At 42.2% G+C, this 21,927-nt stretch overlaps 2 protein-coding genes across 2 annotated transcripts; both read right to left on the bottom strand.

Annotated features, from left to right (window-relative positions):
* Nucleotides 1–1,447: 1,447 nt before the first annotated feature.
* Nucleotides 1,448–3,619, bottom strand: LOC136179286 (odorant receptor 131-2-like). Its single transcript, XM_065955377.1, has 2 exons — nucleotides 3,467–3,619; nucleotides 1,448–2,215 (listed from the first exon to the last, which is right to left on the bottom strand). The coding sequence occupies exons 1-2, from the start codon at nucleotides 3,617–3,619 to the stop codon at nucleotides 1,448–1,450; spliced, it is 921 nt and encodes a 306-aa protein (XP_065811449.1).
* A 17,132-nt stretch (nucleotides 3,620–20,751) lies between these two features.
* LOC136179362 (odorant receptor 131-2-like) lies at nucleotides 20,752–21,681 on the bottom strand. Its single transcript, XM_065955536.1, has one exon. It carries the CDS (start codon nucleotides 21,670–21,672, stop codon nucleotides 20,869–20,871), a length of 804 nt encoding a protein of 267 aa, XP_065811608.1. The 5' UTR covers nucleotides 21,673–21,681; the 3' UTR covers nucleotides 20,752–20,868.
* Between the last annotated feature and the right edge of the window lie 246 nt (nucleotides 21,682–21,927).

Below are 21,927 nucleotides of genomic sequence, written 5' to 3'. Positions count from 1 at the left end.
AATCAAAACAGTTTTACAGAGGACAAAAAAATTTACAAGATGTGAAACACTTTTACAATATGTGAGACAAATTTACACTTTTACTTGTCCCCAAACAAATTTACAAATGACAAAATCTTGACGGAAAGGGAATGTACCAAATGCCAGAAGTGCATATCTCGTCCTTCCGTCTCATAGGTGTCCTTCAAAAGTTCGAGAGACTGTCCAAATGAAAAGCAAAACTGACTAATCTGGCTCAAATGAGTTCCACAAAACAGGCAAAACACCTTTCCGTCATCGCAAACTCCGTTATCACTCCAGATCACTGCTGGTTGAGTTTTTCCGCCAAAACAAACAAAATGACCCCTCGCTCGAACGCTACCGCTATGGAGAAAGTCAACGGGATTTTTACTTCCGGATCCACAATATTGAGCTCTACTTGGAGTTCATTTTCTAACACTTGCTCTGTTTGTAACCTGTTTGTAACCTGTAACAAGGCCCACCGCAGACTCGTGTGATGAACGTGACTTGCTGAATAAAGAAGGCAGGGCCGAGCCAACGGTAGACAGCAAGGGTCAATCGAAGTAGCATTAAACAATGATTGACAGTCGCACGCAGCAACGTGCAGTCTAAACATAACATGGTCATCACAATATGTTTATTACTGATCAGGCCAACCGCCAGAGCCACCCTGCCTTTACTCGCAAAACGATAGTTTGACAAGCGTCAGGCGAGTGGCGGGTGCTAGTGTTCGACCCCGATGCAGCGATCCATCTTTTTAAAGGGATACTTCACCCATTTGCATTAAGCTTTGTATCATTAGAAACCTGGTAGTATTTTTGAATGTTCGTGCATCCTGCCCTCATTTTCCCCTGAGATGGGCGAGACGGTTGCTGCCGACTTGTGTTTCGGCTGCTGCGTCCTCTGGTCGCCGCTGGCCACCAGGGCTGTTGCGACAGAAGAACGGCCTGTCGGCAGCAACCGTCTCTGGGCTATATTGCAGACGAGGAGCCCGGGCCGGCTCTAGCTGGGGCGGCCAAAAGACACTTTCTGCCTTTCCTCGGCCAAGAAGGCACCAACTTCAAGATTTATTTCTACTACATATATGACCCAATGTCAATACAGATTCATGTTTCAACGGGTGAAGTATCCCTTTAAGTTCTGATACTAATCGGACACCTTGGTTTCCGGTTTGGGTAACATCACAGAGTGACCATCAGATATCAGTGATAAATGTGTGAACCGCTTCATTGAGTCTGCCGGCCATCTTTGTTTGGTGGAACTCATCGGTCCACCTCCAGAAAATACACGACTAAGCGCTCTGCGGGAGTGAAGTTCTGACTGATCTAAAAAACAGAGCAGGAGTGTTTTTATTGAGTGAAGAGAATATAAAAACAAGAACATGAAGAAGAAGTCAAGAACACTTTGTGATTCTTTTTTTAGGTTTTATGATCATTTGCCCCAACGCTTACTGTGTGCTCACTTTACACAACAGATACGTCTTCAGATACTTTCTGAAGGCCTTGTCTCGTACGCCATAAATTATGGGACTAATGGCGCGTGGAAGGATGTGTATGATGATGTAACAAGCGAACAGGGAGTCTAAAAAGGTCTTGGGGAACCATTGCAACAGAGCGGTCATTAACAGAGGCTCTGCATACGTGGCCATACACAGCAGCAGCTGGAAGCCGTGGAGGACAATGGTGTTTCTGGCCTTCTTGGCGTCTTTGCTCGCCGCTTTAGCCGTAAACAGGATTCTGAAGTACGTGTAGAAAATGACGAGCCAAACGATGACCAGATACATGACATAAGTGACGTCTCTCTTCTTGATGATGTGCGGATTTGGAAAGGCTGTTTCTCTGAGGCAGAACACCCGGGAGCTGAAGAAGTCCAGCGGCTCGGTGGCCAACGTGATGAAGAGATCAGGAAGGACCGACAACATGCTCGTAATCCAGATCAAACCGATCAGCACCAACGTTCTCCTGACGGTGCAGATCTGCACGTGGCGAAGCGGCATGCAAATGGCGATGTAGCACTCCACCGCCATGCAGGCCAGGTTGAGAGGCGTGTTCTCGGTGGCAAAGAGAGCCAGCAGGATCAAGACGCTACACACGGAGACATTTATCTTGTAGAGGGTGTAGCTGATGATGAACAGGAGGACGGTCAATGTCATCTGGATCATGTCGTTGACCACCAGGTGAAAGAACAGGATGTACCGAGGATTCATGTAGAAAATCTAAAGAGGAACACACGGAGGGGAAACATGGAGGGGGATGATGTCAGAGTTTAAAGAAAACTCCAACAGTCATTTATTGGACCAACAGGTGTTATAAACTGAGTTTGTTGATTTTAATCTCAATGTTTAAACATCTCAGTGGTGGATTTAATGATTTGGAGGCCCCCAGATAAGGACTACTATGAGACTTCCTCCTCCTCCTCCTGTAACTATCGAGTTGATGATATTTTGTATCTTTTTAAGTTGATCAGAATGTAAATGAAGTTCTGTGTCAGTGTTTTTGTTCCCCATTTTCAGTAAACAAATCCAAAGAACACAACCGAGTTTTAATCTTTTGGTTACGGTAAATATTATGTTAGTAAACAATTTATTAAGCTATGTGGATTAGTTTATCAGAGATCGTCTGAAGCATAACGGTAGTGACGTCACAATCATCCGACCGTGGTGTAGTTAGCTTTAGCATAACGTTAGCTTTTTACTTCTGTCGGCCGCATTAACGCTTCAAACATCATAAAAATGGCGTTCATCTGTGAAGATTATCCTGCTGAACAAAACGCCTACGCTTCAGAAACGTGTGTTTACCACAGAGATTATTTTCTGTAATGATCCAAAATCTGATGAAAAAATCCCATAGGAGAATTTTCGTTAGACCCCATGGTGATGCTACTTCAGGGTTGGCCTACAAAAATACGTCATATGGTTTGTTCTCTATTGGGAACAATTTGATTATAGACTCTGATGCAAAGAAAAAAAATACCAGGTGGTCACGGGGCCTAAATAATCACAGCCAGCAGTACTCAATATCTCAGGGGAAGTCGACAATCTGGCAGTAGATTCACAATCATATTCTAAATCTAAATGTTTGTGGCTCTCGCCAACAGAGGTCGGTGTCCCGGGCGATCGTTCATGACCAATGACCTGAGGCTATTTTGGGCACGAGGCCCCAGCCAGGAATTTTCCAACCTTTGCCTCTTTGTAAAACCGCCTTTGTTCCTTCTGTTGTAAATATTGGCGGTGTTCCTACTTCCTAATACTTTGCTCCCCTTGTGAATGTTAATTGAGGGGACAAAACATTCGGGACAACTTCCAGTTTAAAGCTCTCCAGTCCAACACCAAATTGGACATCAAATTGCCCCTCGGGGATAATAAAGATACCTTGAACCTTGAACACCACCATCGCCCACTACGACAGAATGATTTCTTTGGTTAAAGTGTTAATCGTGTTATAGTACAATGTGAAGAACGTCGTACCTGGTGTTTGCGGAAGGTGTGTATGAGTCCTACATGGATGTAGTTGAGCGAGATGCTGAGGACGACCACGATCACATTCTTGGCCACGGCTTTGGTGAGGGAGTCTCGGTACTCGATAACCACGGTCACATTAGTCACAGACGACACGTTCATCTCTCAGGTCTGATAAAACAGGACACATCAGAGTTAACCTTGATGATGAAGTATCCAGTCACGTTTATGACGTCTCGTTCTCCAACACGTGGAGTCCTCAAATGAAACATGTCTGACACCAGAATCTTTAACTTTACTACAAAACTACCATACCTGTTTGGATGCCATGGCAACAAAAAGACAGCTGATATTCTGTAATTTCTTGTTTCTTCAATTTGTGCTCTCTCTCGTGAAAATCTGATGTTGTGTAAAAGCTGATACTCTCCCATCCATCCATCAACAAAACCACATTTACCAGTACAGGGTCGCGGGGGTCAGGAGTCGATCCCAGCGGTCACTGGACGAGAGGCGGGGTTACACCGTGGACTGTTCACCAGCCAATCACAGGGCTGACATAAAGAGACAGACAACCAGCCACACTCATTCACACCTACGGACAATTTAGAGTCAGCAGTTAACCTAACGAGCATGTCTTTGGACTGTGGGAGGAAGCCGGAGTACCCGGAGAGAACGGGGAGAACATGCAGACTCCACTCCCTGGGATTGAACCAGGAACCTCCTCAGGGCTAGACCCTGCACCAGCATCAATCAATCAATCAAACTTTATTTGTATAGCACTTTTCATACAACAAATGTATCCCAAAGTGCTTTACATCAAACATCTCCCATCTCATTTTTATCCCATCTCTCCCCATCACTTTTCCAAGCCCGGTGCAGTCTAGACCTGTGAAGGCTGTTTCGTCATGAGCCGGGGATCCAGCCCAAGATTTCTGCCTTTTAATAAGGCAGTTTTTTCTTACCACTGTAACTTTTGCTGCTTTGCTAAAGTGCTCATGATGGATATAGCTATAAACTTTGTAATATAGCAATAAGTAAGGTACCTGCTCTTTTGTAATGTTAACAGACAAAGAGTAAGGTATTTTACCTGCTTTTTGTAAAGTGTCTTGAGATAACACTTATGAGTTGACGCTATACAAATAAAAATTGATTGATCAACATAAATCAAACAGCGACAACATGACTCCCTTCCCCCACCCCTAACATAACATATCATTTATTATAAATGACGAAACACAGGAGGTTCAAAATGTAATAAAACTAGATAAAATGAGATTCAGTTAAAAGCTCTACTAAAAAGGTAGGTCTTGAGTTTGCTTTTCAAGCATGCAGCACGATTCTATTGTTCATTAAAATTCAACTCAAACCTTTATTTATTCTTGATAGAACATAGAGGTTTCCCTCGTTTCAATGCTGTCGATATTACAAGCAGATTAAAGTTAGAAAGAAAACAACAAACACTTCAAATCAATCAGAAAACAACTGAGATCAGAGCGCTGATAGACTAGTGGTTATGTTGCACGCCCCATGAACCGAGGCTATAGTTGGTTCATATCCGACTTTCGCTCTTTTCTGCACTTCATCCTCCACTCTCTCTCTTCCCAACATTTCCTCTCTCTTCAGCTGTCCTCTCCAATAAATGTAAAAAGGCTCGAAAAACAACTTAAAAAAAAAAAAACACATGGTGCATCGTAGTCTCACATTTTAATAAACAATCATTAAAGATATTCTCATCAGAAGTTTCACTATTAAAACCGTCATCACAAAACATTCAGAGGTTTGTTCCCGACCAGCGGCTCGTTTTCAAACACACACGAGCACCTGAACGCTTCAAACATCATGAGCTCGCCATCCAGTCACAGATACTCACACTGATGTTCAAACCATCCACATGAATAAGTGAAGAATGATGTAGATGTGAACATGCAGCATGCTGTTAAAAAAAGCAGTAGCTGAGATCAACATAAGATGTGTTGATCTGAAGTTTAGATATTCAGTTGATCTCCTTCAGTAACTTTAACCATTTGTTGTCTGAACTGTGATTTAAACATCAGCACATTTATGAATATGAAGTCAAATATAATCAGCAGTGTTTATAAGAAGTTCATCATCATAAGAAGTTCACATTTAATAAAAAATATGAATCATGTTAGCCACTCTGAAGCAGCACGAGTGTTTATTTTGGACCATCAACCCTCATGTCCTGTTTGTGTTTTATGTTAGACTTTAAAACCAGACAATAAAATAGTTTGTGCACACCCAAGCCAAACACAGCTGCAGGACAAAAATCGTTTAAACCGCAGACTAAAGAGAACGTCCCTCACTCTGTTCATCTCTCAATGAGCGACTTCATGAGGGTCAACGTGTGGATCCAAAGACCCCTGAAGAAGATCTTTACAGCCAAACGTTGCTTCCTCTTTGGGAGCTGAATAGAGTGCAGACCTTTCTGCAGATTTTAGACTTGAACAGACAAAAGTTAAAAGTGTCCTGCCACAGATGAAAGAAGAATCACCTGAAACATTTAGAAGATAAAAACAGAAGTTACACACTCACACACTGTTTGATGTTTCCTTTGTTAATAACACACCGAGCAAGCAGAAGATACACACATCAGACCTTTACACACTATGTGACTGTGGAGGTCTTACCTGAGTCGATGCATTCAGAGCGGAGAGCGCAGCCAAGCTTTATGAGTGTGTGTGTGTGTGTGTGTGTGTGTGTGTGTGTGTGTGTGCGCGTGTGTGCATGTGCGCGTGCGTGGGTGCTTGCGCTTTACACCATTCTTTAATAAGAAGTATCAAAGTCAGTAGAGCTCAATAGTGTGGTTCCAAAAGTAAAAGTCCTGGATGTTCTCCTTAGTGGATTTGATTATGAGACATGATGTCATAACCATCAGGTAGACTGACCATGAGCTACCTGAGTGTGAAACGATAGTTTATGCTCCTGTAGGAGACACAAGTTCATCTAATATCTACCCATCTATCTCGTTTCAAGAGAAACATTGTTTATTCACAATATCAGGAATAGAACTACATTACCCACAATCCTTGATACTGGAGTGTCACAGTGACGTCACTGATTGGTGGAAACCTGTTGCTGGTACCAAAGACCCCCTACGATCTTCTGCTGTCGGTTCATCTCTCTCTCTTGTGGTGTGTGTGTGCTCCCCGCCTGCTCTACTCCATATCACGCAGCGCTCACCGCGTCCTAACAGGAACGCTCTTCAGCTCTGCTTCACGCTAACATGCTAACAGTTAAACTAGATTACCATGAGAAAACTCAAAGGCCCACTTTTATGTTCCGACCAGAGACTGTAAATATAAATGTTTGAAGCCTGAGTGACGTCCCCGTCTGTTCCTGCAGGGGGCGCTGGAGTCCCATGCTGGAAATGCTGTCTCAGTCTAACTTTCAGTCAACCTAACGACAGGCTGAGAGCTGGAGCTGAGGCGGGTTTTAAACCTCCTGACAAACCGTTACACCGCGCCCACCTGTCAATCAGGTCAGCTACACGCCTTATTGTGAATAACTCTTATCCTTCATCAAATCCTCTTTTACTCTCAACGGGCGCTGAGAGTCGGCAGCCTGTTGCAGCAGCTCCGACTCTTTTTTCTTTATTTCGTCTATTTTCTTGCTTTTATTAAGTATTTTTGCACTGTTTCTGTGTTTATTGTTGGACACTGCTGCAGCGTTTTAGTTGTGGTATTACTCGTGGAATTACGTGTTTCTTTCGGGACTTTTTTTCTACTGTTAGAATGATCACGTACACTCGTGAGGAACTACTGAGCTTCAGGCATGGAGCCGGTGTTCCTCCTACATGCATCCCTGAGGAGTTATGGAGAGGTGTCCGCCGGGGGAAGACAGCCTGCGCTAAAGTCAGGGAGCGGATCGAGAGAGACAGGGAATTTAAACCATTTCTACCATCGGTCATCATGGGGAACGTCAGGTCACTCGCCAACAAAGCGGACGAACTTACAGCTTTAGTAAACAGCCAGAGTGTCTACAGGGAGTGCAGTTTACTTTGCTTCACGGAGACATGGCTACATGGGAATATACCGGACAGTCACATCGATCTGGCCGGCTTCACGCTGGTACGAGCGGACAGGGGGAGACAGAGCGGTAAGAAGAGAGGAGGAGGTCTTGCTGTCTTTATTAACTCTAAATGGTGTAATCCCGGACGTGTAACTGTGAAGGACTGTGTCTGTACCCCAGACGTTGAAATGCTGGCGATGGGATTACACCCGTACTATCTGCCACAGGAGTTCTCACATGCTATTGCTGTTGCTGTTTACGTCATTTTTATTTAAATGATGTAAATATGTTTGATCTGTTTTTAACTTCTATTTTTATTTTTAATAATTATATTCCCGTCCCCTGTTTTCTGGAGCTGCTGTAATGCACAAATTTCCCCCACGGGGGATCAATAAAGTTTATCTTTATCTTTATCTTTACCATCAGCTGTAGCCGCTAGCGCGAGTGACGTCATCCACACTATGATCGCGGGACTACAAACCCAGCATCCCAGCGCCCTCATACTGATCAGCGGGGACTTTAATCATGTCTCTCTCTCCCCTGTCCTGACGAACTTTAAACAGTATGTGCACTGTGCTACAAGAGGGAATAAAACCTAAAACCTAAAAAATAAAATCCTGTATGCCAACGTGAAGGGAGCATACAGCTCTTCTTCTCTCCCCCCTCTTGGGGAATCAGACCACAACCTTATCCACCTTGAGACCACCTACAGGCCCCTGGTGAAGCAGCAGGGGGCCAACACAAGGACTTTGAAGGTTTGGTCTAAGGATACAGAGGAGGCCCTGCAGGAGTGCTTCAATGTCACAGACTGGGAACTGTTTAAGGAGGAATATGGTGATGACATTGAAGGTCTCTCTCATTGTATTACAGACTACATCCGTTTCTGTGAGGACACCATAGTCCCTACCAAAAAGGTCCGCTGCTTCTCAAACAACAAACCATGGATCAATAAAGACATTAAAGCTCTCCTCAACAGAAAGAAGAGGGCCTTCATGACTAGGGATCGTGAGGAGCTCAAGGCTGTCCAAAAGGAGTTAAAGAAGAAGCTGAGAGAGGCCAAGAACAACTCAAAGGAGGTGTGGAATGGCATGAAGCAGATGACATCCCCTGACCCAGTGAGCTCAAATAGTGGGTCTAGGTCTCCCCCCACCACCTCAGCCCCCATTCACACCTCTGCTGGAGACTCTGCTCTTCCTCCCATCAAGGTCCTGACGACCTCCCCCCCCCTCTCTCAGCTCCTCACCAGCAGCTTCAAAGGACAGCCCCCCCTCACCCCCCAGCTCCCTCCCTTCAGGTACCTGCATGACAATACTACCAGCCAGGTACAAAGAGAACTTTCCAGACTCCACATCAGAAAAGCCAGTGGACCAGACAACATCAGTCCCAGGATCCTCAAGGTGTGTGCTGGGCAGCTTGCAGGAGTCTTTCAGATGAAGGTGCCTGACCTGTGGAAGACCTCCTGCATCGTCCCAATTCCAAAGAAAGGTCGTCCCAGCGCTCTCAATGACTACAGACCTGTGACACTCACGTCACATGTCATGAAGACATTTGAGAGACTGGTTCTCCAGCACCTGAGGACCCTGCTCACTGCTTTCCATGATCCGTTGCAGTTTGCATATCAGAGGCACATTGGTGTGGAGGATGCTATCATCTTCCTGACCCACAAAGCCCTGTCACACCTGGAGATGAAGGGAAGCACTGTGAGAGTCATGTTGTTTGACTTCTCCAGTGCTTTCAATACCATCCAGCCCTGCCTCCTAAGGGACAAACTGCTGGATCTGCAGCTGCACCCTGACACCACAGCTTGGATTTTTAACTCCCTCACGGGCTGGCCACAGTATGTAGTGATGGGCAACACAGGAGTACCTCAAGGAACTGTTCTGGCGCCTTTTCTCTTCACTCTCTTCACATCAGACTTCAGGTTTAACTCTGGTTCCTGCCACCTCCAAAAGTTTTCCGACGACTCCTCCATTGTTGGGTGCATCACTGATGACGATGAGAAGGAGTACAGAGGACTGTTAGAGAGCTTTGTCACATGGTGTGAAAGCAACCACCTGAAGCTCAACATCAGCAAAACAAAGGAGGTGGTAGTGGACTACCGGAAGAAGAAGAGGCCCCCCGCCCCAGTCATCATCCAGGGGGAGGAAGTGGAGAGGGTGGACTCATACAAGTACCTTGGGGTCCACATCAACAATAAACTGGACTGGTCTCACAACTCTGACGCCCTCTTCAGGAAGGGACAGAGCAGGATGTTCTTCTGAGGAGACTCAGATCATTCAGTGTCTTGCAACAGACTCCTGAAGACCTTCTACCAGTCTGTGGTGGCCAGCGCCCTCTTCTTTGCTGTGGCGTGCTGGTGGAGTGGCATCAAGACTGGTGAGGCAAACAGGCTGAACAAGCTGGTGAGGAAGGCTCGCTCTGTAGTGGGTCTGGATCTGGACACTTTGGAGACAGTGGGTGAGAGGAGGATGAAGGACAAAATCTTATCCATCCTGGATAACTCCTCTCACCCTCTACATGGTGAGCTGTGGCAGATGGGCAGCTCCTTCAGCCAATGCCTCATCCCCCCCAGGTGCAAAACAGAGCGCTTCAGGCACTCCTTTGTGCCCACTGCCATCAGACTGTACAACAGCAGCCTATGACAACAATAACAGTCCGTCCTGACACTAAACTTCACCCCCATAAAACATTACCCTCATGACCTGCTTCATTATTATCATTACTAACATTGTTTTATTATTATTATTATTATAATTATTTAGCATCAATATCTATATATATATATATATATATATATATATACATATATACTGTACATTCTATATATTTTTATTATATTAGTCTATATTATATAACATTTCATTATATTACACTATATTGTTCATATTGCACTAATATATTATACTACATTATATTATATAACTGCACTCTGCATTACTGTGGTACAACACTGCCTCTCTTCTCTGCTGTTTACATTACTTGCTGCTATTTATCATACCAAGTCACTTTAATCACTTGTCACTTTATCTTGTCATTCTCTGCAAATACTGTCTCAATTCCCTGCATAGTTAACTTCATCATTCATTTTGTACTTGTATATACCCCCTATTTTTTATTTATTTTTTTATTTATCTTATCTATTCTGTTTAATGTGTATTTTTGAGCTTTCTTGTCTGTGCTGCTGTAACGCCCGAAATTCCCTTCTGGGGATCAATAAAGTATTATCCTATCCAAATCAAAACTGATGAGTCATCAAAACATTCACCCCCCCGTACAGTGTGTGTCCATCCAGACATGAGCTAATCACACCTATTTGGTTTTTTGAACCAGGCTGTAAACATGTTCATCTCTGCTGTAAAAACAGGCTTTTTAGAATGGGTGTGTATGTGACTTCCTGTGCTTCTGCAGCCAGCCTCTAGTGGACACTCCAGGAACTGCAGGATGTTACACTTCAGGATTGGCTTCACTTTTCAACACCTAACTGAAAAGCCCTTCAGCTCTGCTTCATGTGAAGATATGGAACGTAACCATCCTAACAGTTAAACTAAGATCACCATGATAAAACTCAAAGGCCCACTTTTGGGTCCTGACCCACCAGTTGAGAACCCATGGTTGAAGTTGAAGTTCAAGCCTACGTTGGAACTATCTCTTTAATGTAGAGCGTGAACTTCCTCCTTTATTTGACATCAGGTACAAGCTAGGCTACGTCTGAACTTCCACAGAGCTGCTGACACCGGATCATTCATACATCGTGTCCACTGAGTGCTTTTTATCTGAGCGTCTTTTTTCAGTTGTTTTAAATGAGTAGAGAGCGTTCTCAGCTGGAGAAAAGTCACAGCGCCCAGCGTCTTTTTTCAGTTGTTTTAAATGAGTAGAGAGCGTTCTCAGCTGGAGAAAAGTCACAGCGCCCAGCGTCTTTTTTCCGAGCACCTTTTTTGTGCAACTGCTCCGAGCGCTCAAGTTGTAATTTTAACTTTTCAGAAAGGCGCTGTTGACATAACCGGAGCTCTTTTCCAAAAGTTTGATATTCCCTCTTACCAATTGTGTCTTGTACCCTCGTCCTCCTCGCTCCGTGTCTGATCGGGAAATAAACAATCTCAAATATAGAACATGCTGTAAAAAGTAACGGAGCAGTGTCGCTCATACAGCGGCCGTCGTCACCAGACTGTTGTCATGGAGACGGGACGGACGTGCAGCGCTTTTCTATTTATGCAACACTTGATGCTAGAACTCCTGAACGCACAGTCAGCACTTTTCTGCCTGGAACAAACGCCAGGTGGACACAGGGCCTGATGTCTTTTCTAACTTTGTGGGTTTTCAGGCTCTGAAAGGATGAAGGACAAGATTCAGGCTCTTACTGCTGAATTAGTTTGATTAGAGTCCGTCTTCTTCTTCTTCATTCTTGAACTTTTTTACTCTTGTAAACAACAATAGAAACATCCTCTGTGTCTCAGCCTGACTCTTGAAACAAAACCTCCTCAGACTTTCTTCAGAGCAGTCGCTCATGGTGGACTTTAGGGACCTGCTGACATTTTCACGAGTCCTCGGTGTGTTCAGGAAGTGAACGATGCTGCAGGACAAACGAGCATCTCTCCCATCAGCCCTCATTAGAGTCTGTTAGTAAAGGTCACACACACAGCATCAGAGGGAGTTATTACCCTCGTCTCTCTTCTTTGTCATTAAGATAACCTTTAATAATGATCTGTGAGGACTCAGATCATTACGAGCTGCAGCGTCCTCACAGAGAACAGCTGATCAGAGGTTATAAAACTAAACGCTCTCTGGAGACGTGATCATGATCTAATGACGGTCCCAGAAGAGGACAGCTTCGTTCCTCATGTTTTTACTCTTTTATAAACTTTAACATGAATCAGTGAACTTCACTGACCTCTGAGGAGATGAAAGTTTGATCCTAATGATGACAGACTTTAACGTCAAGTTGAGTTTAGAAACCTTAAAGCTGTGAAGAACATCTTTATTACGAGCTTTATTTCTGGGCTTTGAATACATTTAAGTTTTACAGACAGGACAGTGGATAGAGTCAGAAACCAGGGAGAGAGAGAGAGAGAGAGAGAGAGAGAGGGGGACGACATGCAGGAGAGGAGCCACAGGTCGGATTCAAACCCGTGCCACCCTCTCTTGAGGACTTAAGCCTCTGTACATGGAGCACATGCACTAACCGCTAGTCCACTGGCGCCCCTTAGCTTTAATTTTTAACCAAATAAGCAATTAAGACTTTTCTTTTAGATATCTTTAAATAATTAATTCCTTCATTAATGTGCCATCAGATCGTAATCATGTGGCTCCTTTCCTGCATGCACCCTCGCTCCCCGGTTTCTCACTCGATCCACTCTCCTATCTCTAAAATAACGGTATAAAACGATATGTTTATAAAACACCATGATTGACAGCTCTGTTGACCAATGAGACTCCTCAGAGTAGAGGAGGAGCAGTGAGAGAAAAGGTAAAGAACACAACCTGCTGCAGACTGAACCCACCTGAATGACCTTTGACCTTTTACCAGAATGATAAATGTTTGTTTTTGTGAGAGGAATGCTTTTCTCTCCAAGGAAAAAGGCGGGAAATCCCTGCACTAGACTGCCTGACTACGAGACCACACGCCTGCTGTTAGTAACGATGTTACAGACATGAGATCTCACAGAATCTCACGTGATCAAATGTGACTTCAGATTAGAAACAAACATGGAGGACGATGGGCGTGGTCAGGTTATACAGGTTACTCATGTTGTTGCCATAGTTACACAGGCTGCTCTTCTTCTTCTTCACTGTTCCTCTACGCTGGGGGCTCAGCTGTGTTTGTGAGCGGTAAAAGTGACGTAACATCCGGTTAGCGACACTCACTTCCCGCTCTGCTCGCCTAAGATGGCGCCGTGTTTATCCAGCTCAGAGTCAAAAACAAAGATGAACAAACTGGCGTTGCATCAGCGTCCACAGAGAGGCGTTCAGAAGGTCAGTGTCAGTAATGAGTCTCTGGGTTTGATCCCTGTGGAGCTGATCTTTAATCAGAATCCTCCAGGAGTTTCTCCTATCAGAGGCTTCACTCACCGCCACGTCTCTTTAACCTTTAAAGAAGAACGCCGTCTGTTCCCCCTCCAAGAGGAAAACACACTTCAGTCATCAGGGGACTCATCGGAGCATTCAGAGTTTAGTTTGTAACATGATGACCTCACAAAGAGAAAGTTTACCCACTACAGAAGAAGCATTAGGGCCCCGACAGGGAGAAAACCACATTTCGAGATTAAAGTCGTAATAGTACGAGAATAAAGTTGTCATTTTTTTATGACTAATTTTTGTGGCGTTTTCTTTTTTTTTAAGATGTATTTTTGGGCGTTTTTGTGCCTTTAATGGATAGAGAGTGGATAGAGTCAGAAATGAGAGAGAGAGAGAGTAGGGAATGACATGCAGGAAAGGAGCCACTGGAATTGAACCTGGGCCGCCCACTTTGAGGACTACAACCTCCACACATAGGGCGCACGCACTAACCACTGATCCACCAGCGCCCCTTTTGGGGCTTTTTCTGCCTTTTTTAGAGACAGGAGAGTGGAGGCCTCCAGCACCCCCTAAAGTCGTAAAGATTCAGATTAGGCTATATGGTTAAAAGTAAACTGTCCCTGACTAAGGATTTATCCTAAAATCTGCCGTATCAGACGCACTTTTAATATAAAGTTTCCATTAGGAAATGCGTTGAAATGCTAGAATAAAAAAAAGAAATGTATTAAGGCATTTGCAATCATGAAAAGACAAGAAAAAATACATTTTGACCGAAAAGGTGTAGGCTGAAGCTTTAGCTTATTACACCTACCCTTGTTACAAATCTTATTATTTAAGACACTACTAGTTTGGTTACAAAAAAAAATGAAACAAACAAAAACAAAACAGAAGTTACACAAAAAAATAATCAAACCGACCTTTTATATTTGTTAAACACCATTGCTTTAAACAAAGATTTAAATCTGGAAAGTGATCTATACATTCTTAATTCCATGGCGTAAATATTCCACAAGTTAACCCCTTTTTGTAAGTTAACCCCTAATTGTAATTCCGGGATGAAAAAGACACATTTTCCCATACTCTTTTCCAATTAATGGGCTCCTGCAAGTGCTTTAAATCAAAATTCCAAACCTTGGTCACACCACACCCATTGACGGACCTGAAGTTCCTAATATTGATATGTCGCTAGTTAAAAACATTATTGAATGTATTGTTAAGCCACTGACACATATCTGCAATCAATCCCTCCAAACAGGTACAGTATATTTCCCAACAAAATGAAAACAGCAAAAGTCATCCCTATTTAGAAAAATGGAGATAGACATACAATTATAGACCAATCTCTCTGCTTTCCCAGTTCTCAAAAATTTTGGAAAAACTATGGCCCCAAACTATTTATACTGTACATAAATGATATCTGTTGAGTGTCTAAATTGTTAAAATTTGTTTTGTTTGCTGATGACACTAATTTGTATTGCTCCGGGAATAGCTTGGACCAGTATCAATATCAGAGCAATCAGTGGACTTTTTGTTCTAAATTTGTTTGTGATGTCAAGTATTTCCTTTTCATCAACACCACTAATAAAGATGGTGTCAGAGTTTTTATAAACAATATCTTCATCTACTCCCTCTTTATTTGTCGGCTCTACAATAGCATTTGCTAAATTGTATAAAACATTAACAAAATAATGATTCAATTCGTTGGTGATTTTTTTTGTTGTATTTATCATTGTGTTGTTATCGTTTACAAAGTAAATAGGGCTATCTGCTTATTCAGTTTTTAATGATACTGTTTAGCACTCTCCATGTTCCTTGTATGTTCTTATTCTGCTCCAATAACTTATAATAATGCTCTTTCTTGCTAGATCTCATGATGCTAATTAATTTATTTTTATATGTCTTATATTTGTTTTCTAAGTCTTTTGTTCTTTCTTTAAATATCTCTTATATAATATTTTTTTCTTTTTGCATGCGTTTTCTATCCCCTTAGTAATCCATGGCTTGTCAGCATAGTTTTGTTTGTTTGTATGTTTTCTTAACAGACAGTTTTTTCCATATAGTGCATTTAGTATGGTCATGAACATCTCATAAGCTTTCTTGGGGTCATCCTTAGCACAAATCTCATTCCAACTTTGTTTCCCTAGGTCCATCTTGAGGGCAGCAATGTAGTCTGGTGTTTTAAGTCTAACAAGTTTGCATGTGATCGACTTGATTTCATTCTGTAGTCAAATTTTTTTGGAAAAACAGCAAAAACAGGAAGGTGGTCACTTATATCATTTATGAGAAGTCCACTTAGTATTGTGCATTCCATTTTATTTGTGAATGTTGTCTATAAATGTTGCAGTTGTAAACATAGTGTTTGGCCACTAGATGACACTCTTTGATCATGCAATGCAATGGACATGTTGAGCTGTACAGGAAGAGAGGACTGCAAAAAATCTGTTTTTAATCTCAGGACCGATCCCCTCATTCCATCGAGGTGTAGGCCGCTTCAGCAGGTTGATTAGCCTGAACACCTGGCTACAATCAGTGTGCTCCTCAAACAACCTTGTTTTTATTGATGACTTCAATATGTTCTGGGAGTGTGCATCCTTTTTTAATAGAGATGGCATCCACCCAAATCCTCAAGGCAATCACGCGCTAGCCTCAAACATTTTCTATGCTATCACCTCCGCAAGATGCAAATGACAAATTAACCCTTCTGCACACCTGGACACTAGCGACCGGAACTCTCTCTCCTTACCACTCTCATCGTCCAGATGGCTCCCTAGCTCCATCTACTGGTGCATGAAGCCACTTCTTTCCACTAAAATTAGACAGGATCTAGATTCTCGGTTTTGTAACCAGGATAACTTAGTTCTAATTAAACCAAAACCATTGCTATCTGCTAGTGGGCCCTCCTGTGACTCTGAGCAAGTTTTATTTAACCCACAGACTTTTAAGTCAAGAAATGGCTTAGGTTTTATGCATTTAAATATTAGATGTCTTTGTGCTCAGTTTAAATTAGACCATCTGAAAACTCTTGTATCACAAACTGACCCAGATATCCTTGTACTGACAGAAACTTGGCTTAAAAAGAGTATCCATGATTCGGAAGTTGCAATAAATAATTACAATTTGTACAGAAAAGACAGAGAGGGACGAGGAGGTGGCGTGGCTATATATGTAAATGACTTTATATCTGTTACTGTTTTAAATGCCGTCTCTATACCTCACTCATTTGAATGTATTGCTCTACAAATTCAAATCTCTTGTAACAGATCATTGACTGTGCTAGGTGTATATAGACAAATTCAACAACTACCGGCCAATCTCCAAACTGTCCAGCCTCTCTAAAATCCTGGAGACATTAGTCAACAATGTCATTCCTTTCAAGAAATTCTATATTAAGTCCTCACCAGTCTGGGTTCAGAAAAAAACACAGCACCACATCAGCAATTACCTTTGTCATAAATAATATTGTATCTGCTGTTGATCAAGGGAAATACTGTGCTGCCCTCTTTGTTGATTTAACTAAAGCGTTTGACACTGTTGATCACACCATACTCCTGCAGAGGCTACATGATGTTGGTTTTGACAACTCCTCATTTAAATGGTTCCAGAATTATCTGTCTAATAGATTGCAATGTGTGACTGTACGATCTGATCGCTCTGAATACTTACCACTATCAAAAGGGGTTCCACAAGGTTCTGTATTGGGTCCTGTGCTGTTCACGATCTATATGTTAATAATATTGCTTCTGTATTTACAAATTGTAAGGCCCATCTCTACGCTGACGACACAGTTTTGTATTGTTTTGCTGAGACTGTACACTTAGCAATGGAAACTTTACAAGAAGCACTTCACAAATTACAAAATGCACTCCTTGACTTAAAATGATTACTGAATGCAGACAAAACTAAATACATGCTCTTTACATGAGCCAGAAATACCACAGACAATGAGTTGCATATAACAACTCTGGAAGGTCACAATATTGAAAGAGTACCTCATTATAAATATCTTGGCATCTGGTTGGATCAATCCCTTTCATTTAAATTTCACATTGATACATTAACCACTAAACTACGACAGAAAATTGGATACTTGTACAGAAACAAAATGAACTTCCCTTTAGTGAGTATAAAGTGAATAATTGAAGCCATCTTCCTATCTGTTCTGGACTACGGGGATGTCATTTATAGACATGCTTCTGCCTCCACCCTAAAATCATTAGACACAGTTTATCACTCCACCCTCAGATCACTGGTGACAAATATTCCACTCATCATTGCATCCTGTACGATAAAGTTGGTTGGCCTTCACTAACAGTTAGACGTGAACGGCATTGGCTGCTATTTATTTATAAATCACTTGCGGATAATCTACCAGCATACATCACTTCTTTATTAATCTGGGCTGATAATCAGTATCAGACTCGATCAAGTGACTGGCTAATGTTAACGGTTCCACATGTAAAAACGAACTTTGGGAAAACATCCTTCACCTATTGTGCTGCACACACCTGGAACACAATACAAAACACATTCAAACTCAATACAATGGTTACCATGGGTCAATTTTAAAACTTGATCACAGTTCACTGTACTCATGAAGTGTAAATGTTATTAACTGTAGTTACCTGCTTACTGCTTATTCTTCTTTGTCTTTGTTGTTTTTTGTCTTTTTGTCTCTTATTCGTTTTAATTGTACTCTCGACGTCATAGTAAGTGAGGGTTGCCCTCAATGATTTCTCGAGAATAAATAAAGGTAAAATGAAAATGAAAATGAAAACCCGCCTCAGCTCCAGCTCTCAGCCTGTCGTTAGGTTGACTGAAAGTTAGACTGAGACAGCATTTCCAACATGGAGACCGCCATCGATGGGACTCCAGCGCCCCCCTGCAGGAACAGACAGGGGACTGTTATATCTACAGTCTCTGGTTCAGGACTGATTTGACCCTCTTTACAACCAAATTTCATCGTTGAAATCTCATCAAGACGTGTTGGAGAGGTTGCATGAATCAGTGCAGCGCCTGGCAGTTTTTTCCTTCTCCTCACATACGCTGACATTTCTGTTTTCCATTCATCATCTTTAAACTTTACTATTCACATGTTGAATGGAGGTTAGTGTGTAACAGCCAGGCTCTTAAATCATTTTGATGCAGTAAGATGGAGTTCATGCTCGTTATCAGACAAATTAGTGTAAAAAAAAACCATGTCGTGTTTGTTTTAGATTCAGGAGAAATTTGTTGCAAATAGCTGTAAGTAAATACCAAAGTTTCCTTGATAATAGTTTATTTATCACTTTTCATACATCCAACAATATTATTACACATCACATTTTTTTTTCATATTATGCAGCCTTAAGAGTAACAGACGTAAAGTTCAATGAAGTTGATTTAGCTCATATTGAAGCCCATGAAACTCATTACATTTAATATACATTTATTTATTACATTTATTATTTGGTAGAACTTCCTGTTTTGTTTTTTATCCCAGTCAGAAAAGATATCACACTGCCAGTTTTTTCAATCAGTCAGCCTTTAGATGGTGGCCCCCTTGAAGATTTTGGGCCCATTTGCCTGTTCACCACGGTCAGGGCGGCGCGTTCTGATTTAAGGCCTGCCATATCCGATCTTTTGAGTGTGTTGTCACTATGATTATATTACTGCTCCCGAACAAGTCGGAGCCTCCCCCCTCTGGAATCATAAATGTCAAACATGTCTGATATTTATGATTCCTGGTCGGATTGCCTCAGACGGAAAACCTGAAGCAGCCAATGAGTAGAGCTGGGAATCTTTGGGTGTCTTACGGTTTGATTTCGATTTTTGATTCAAAACGATTCTGGATTCAAAGTCTATTTATGAATGAGTACATACTAGGGGTGTGAACGGTTACACAACGTCATTTTTTTCGTGTACACGGTTAACCGTTTTTTTTTTTTTTTATTAAGAAAAAAAGAAAAAAGAGAAAAGTGGACCGCAGTCGTGCTATACAACCAATGGAGGGTGCAGCCGCTTTTCAGAAAGATTCCTCCGCATCACTGCTGCCACTCAAAGTTGTCAGACAGATACAATTGTGCTTTATGAAGTAGGCTATATAAGTAACACAGAAAACTTGCCATAGAATTTGTAAAAACAAATACCTGTATGTATTTATTTTAGGCCTATAACAAGGCTATGATAAAACAACTACCATGATGAGTATGAAATCTCTATTTTTTAAAAGGACAAGAGACAAAGGATTTCTGCGTTAGTTTCTTTTCCTCCGCTTAGTAATATGGTCGTAGTCGAATGGGCCTGACCCTGCGCAATCCCCCCTACCCGGATGAAGCGGAATAGGTGCATTTGTGAGTGCAGTAACGTTGTCAAAGTGGAACAGTTGTAGCTTTATTCATCTCTAAATAAATAGTATTTGTTATTTTTGATCAGAGATGATTGAATGTGTGTCTCTAAAACATTTTAAAATAATAAAAAATAATAATAATTAAAAAAAATAATAACAAACGGTTTTCGTTGAATGATTTTTCCTAAACGGTTATGATTTACTCACCGGTTACACGTGTACACGTGCACACCCCTAGTACATACTTCAGGATCTACTCCAGTCATCTGTGAGACTGGCTGAACTTCTTGATTCTCCATTTGGCGTTCTACTGAGTTAAAGAGCTAGCATTAGCATTAGCACTGAGCAGGGAGTGACTGATAAAATAAAATAGATTTTTGGACGTTTTGGATCGATTTTAAATCTCAGAAAAGAAGAATCTCGATTTTTACATGAATCGATTTTCTTTCCCACCTCTAATGAGAGCGAGCAGACTTGGAACCGTCACCAAACGGGTTTTGCGTACTATGACAACAAACCCTCAACTTGCAAATTAAATAAAGCTGCTCATAATCTATCTTCCCAGCCAGGATCACATCCGTATAGTTTTTCAGTTTTCCCCTGTGAATGCTGCAGGAGAGCCAGCTAGCAATGTGGATCGTCCTCCATGTTTGATCATGTAAAATCAGAAGTTTGGTCCCTCGAGTTTCTGTGAAGTCGTTTCTACAAACAGCAGGTGTGGTCTCCTGTTCTTGCCAAGTCGTCTCGTGTGTGCGTTCAGAAGACTCTAATATTAAAAATAATCTGAAGCTGTCCTCATGTTTTTGGTCTCCAACATTTTTAAAATCGGTTTATATTTGAGAATCGTCTTGTGTGTGGCCAGCTTTAACCAAAACTCTTCAGACCCAAATGTTGTTGTTTTTTGTACCAGGCTGTGAATCTGATTATTTCTGCTGTCAGAATGGGCATTTCACCATGAGTGTGTGTGTGTGTGACTTCTGCTGACAGCCCCAAGTGGAAACTTGAGGAACTGCAGCGTTTTTTACTTCCGTATTGATTTCATTTCTTAACTCTGGATGCTGCCGCTTGGTTTAGCTGCAGTCCAGGGTTTGATGCTTGTTCTCACTGTGCAGAGCAGATACTTAGTTAAATGCTTTCTGAACATCTTGTCTCGTAGGCCGTACACGATGGGACTGATGAACCGGGGAAGGATCTGGATGATGATGTAGAAAACGAAGCCTACATGTACAAAATGTTTAGGAAACCAGTAGATCAGAGACATCTTCATCAGATTGTAAACATATGTGAGAATAGCCAACAGCAGCTGGAAACCATGGAGCAGGATTGTATTCCTGGCCTTCTTTGCATCTCCGTCTGCTCCTTTAGCCGCTGTGAAGATCATCACGTAGGTGTACAAGAGTGTGAGCCAAACACCAATCAGGTAGATCGTGTAGCACACATTCTTCTTTTGCTCATGTACCGGGTGTCTGAACACGTTATTAATCTCACAGAAAATGGCAGAATGAAACACCTGCACAGGTTCAGTTGCCAGAAAGATGAAGACGTCGGGCAGTGTAGTGACAGCACTCAGGGCCCAAATCCCACCAATCAGAGCATATGTTCTTCTGATAGTACACAACTCAGCGTGTCTCAGAGGTAAACAAACAGCGATGTAGCACTCCATCGCCATGACGGCTAAATTTAGTGGAGTGTTGACAGTGGTGAAGACAGCCATCGTTACGATGAGGCAGCAGAGTGAAGCATTAATTCTGTAGAAGATATAACTTAAGACAAACAGGCTTATTGTTGTAGTGAGCTGGATCATATCGTTCACCACCAGGTGGATGAAGAGGATGTAACGGGGATTCATGTAGAATACCTAAAGGAGAGAAGAAGACAAAAGTTATCCAGGCCATCCTGCACGCTCAGTGACCAAAGAGCCCCGCCCCCTCCTCGTGTCAGAGTGGGTGTCGGTGTTTACAATCATGGGCTTTGTGCTGAAATGCTTTAGCTCGGTGTCACTTGAGCCCAGGGCAGCGCGGTTAGCATCTCCATTTCAGCAGTTCTACCTGCTGAAGGTGTTTCACCTGATGTCTCGTTGTCTTCAGTCCAAGATGATTTAAAG

The sequence above is a fragment of the Labrus bergylta genome, chromosome 5 (genome assembly GCF_963930695.1).
Source record: "Labrus bergylta chromosome 5, fLabBer1.1, whole genome shotgun sequence".
NCBI lineage: Eukaryota > Metazoa > Chordata > Actinopteri > Labriformes > Labridae > Labrus > Labrus bergylta.
Note: the sequence above shows the minus strand (reverse complement) of the source record. Positions and strands in the feature narration are given on the sequence as shown.

Excerpts from the sequence above, each read along its gene's own strand:
- LOC136179286 (XM_065955377.1), bottom strand. The coding sequence starts at position 3,619 with ATGAACGTGTCGTCTGTGACTAATGTGACCGTGGTTATCGAGTACCGA. Across the intron at positions 2,216-3,466 it reads ACACCTTCCGCAAACACCAG|ATTTTCTACATGAATCCTCG; the intron begins GTACGACGTTCT and ends GTTCCTCTTTAG.
- LOC136179362 (XM_065955536.1), bottom strand. The coding sequence starts at position 21,672 with ATGAATCCCCGTTACATCCTCTTCATCCACCTGGTGGTGAACGATATG.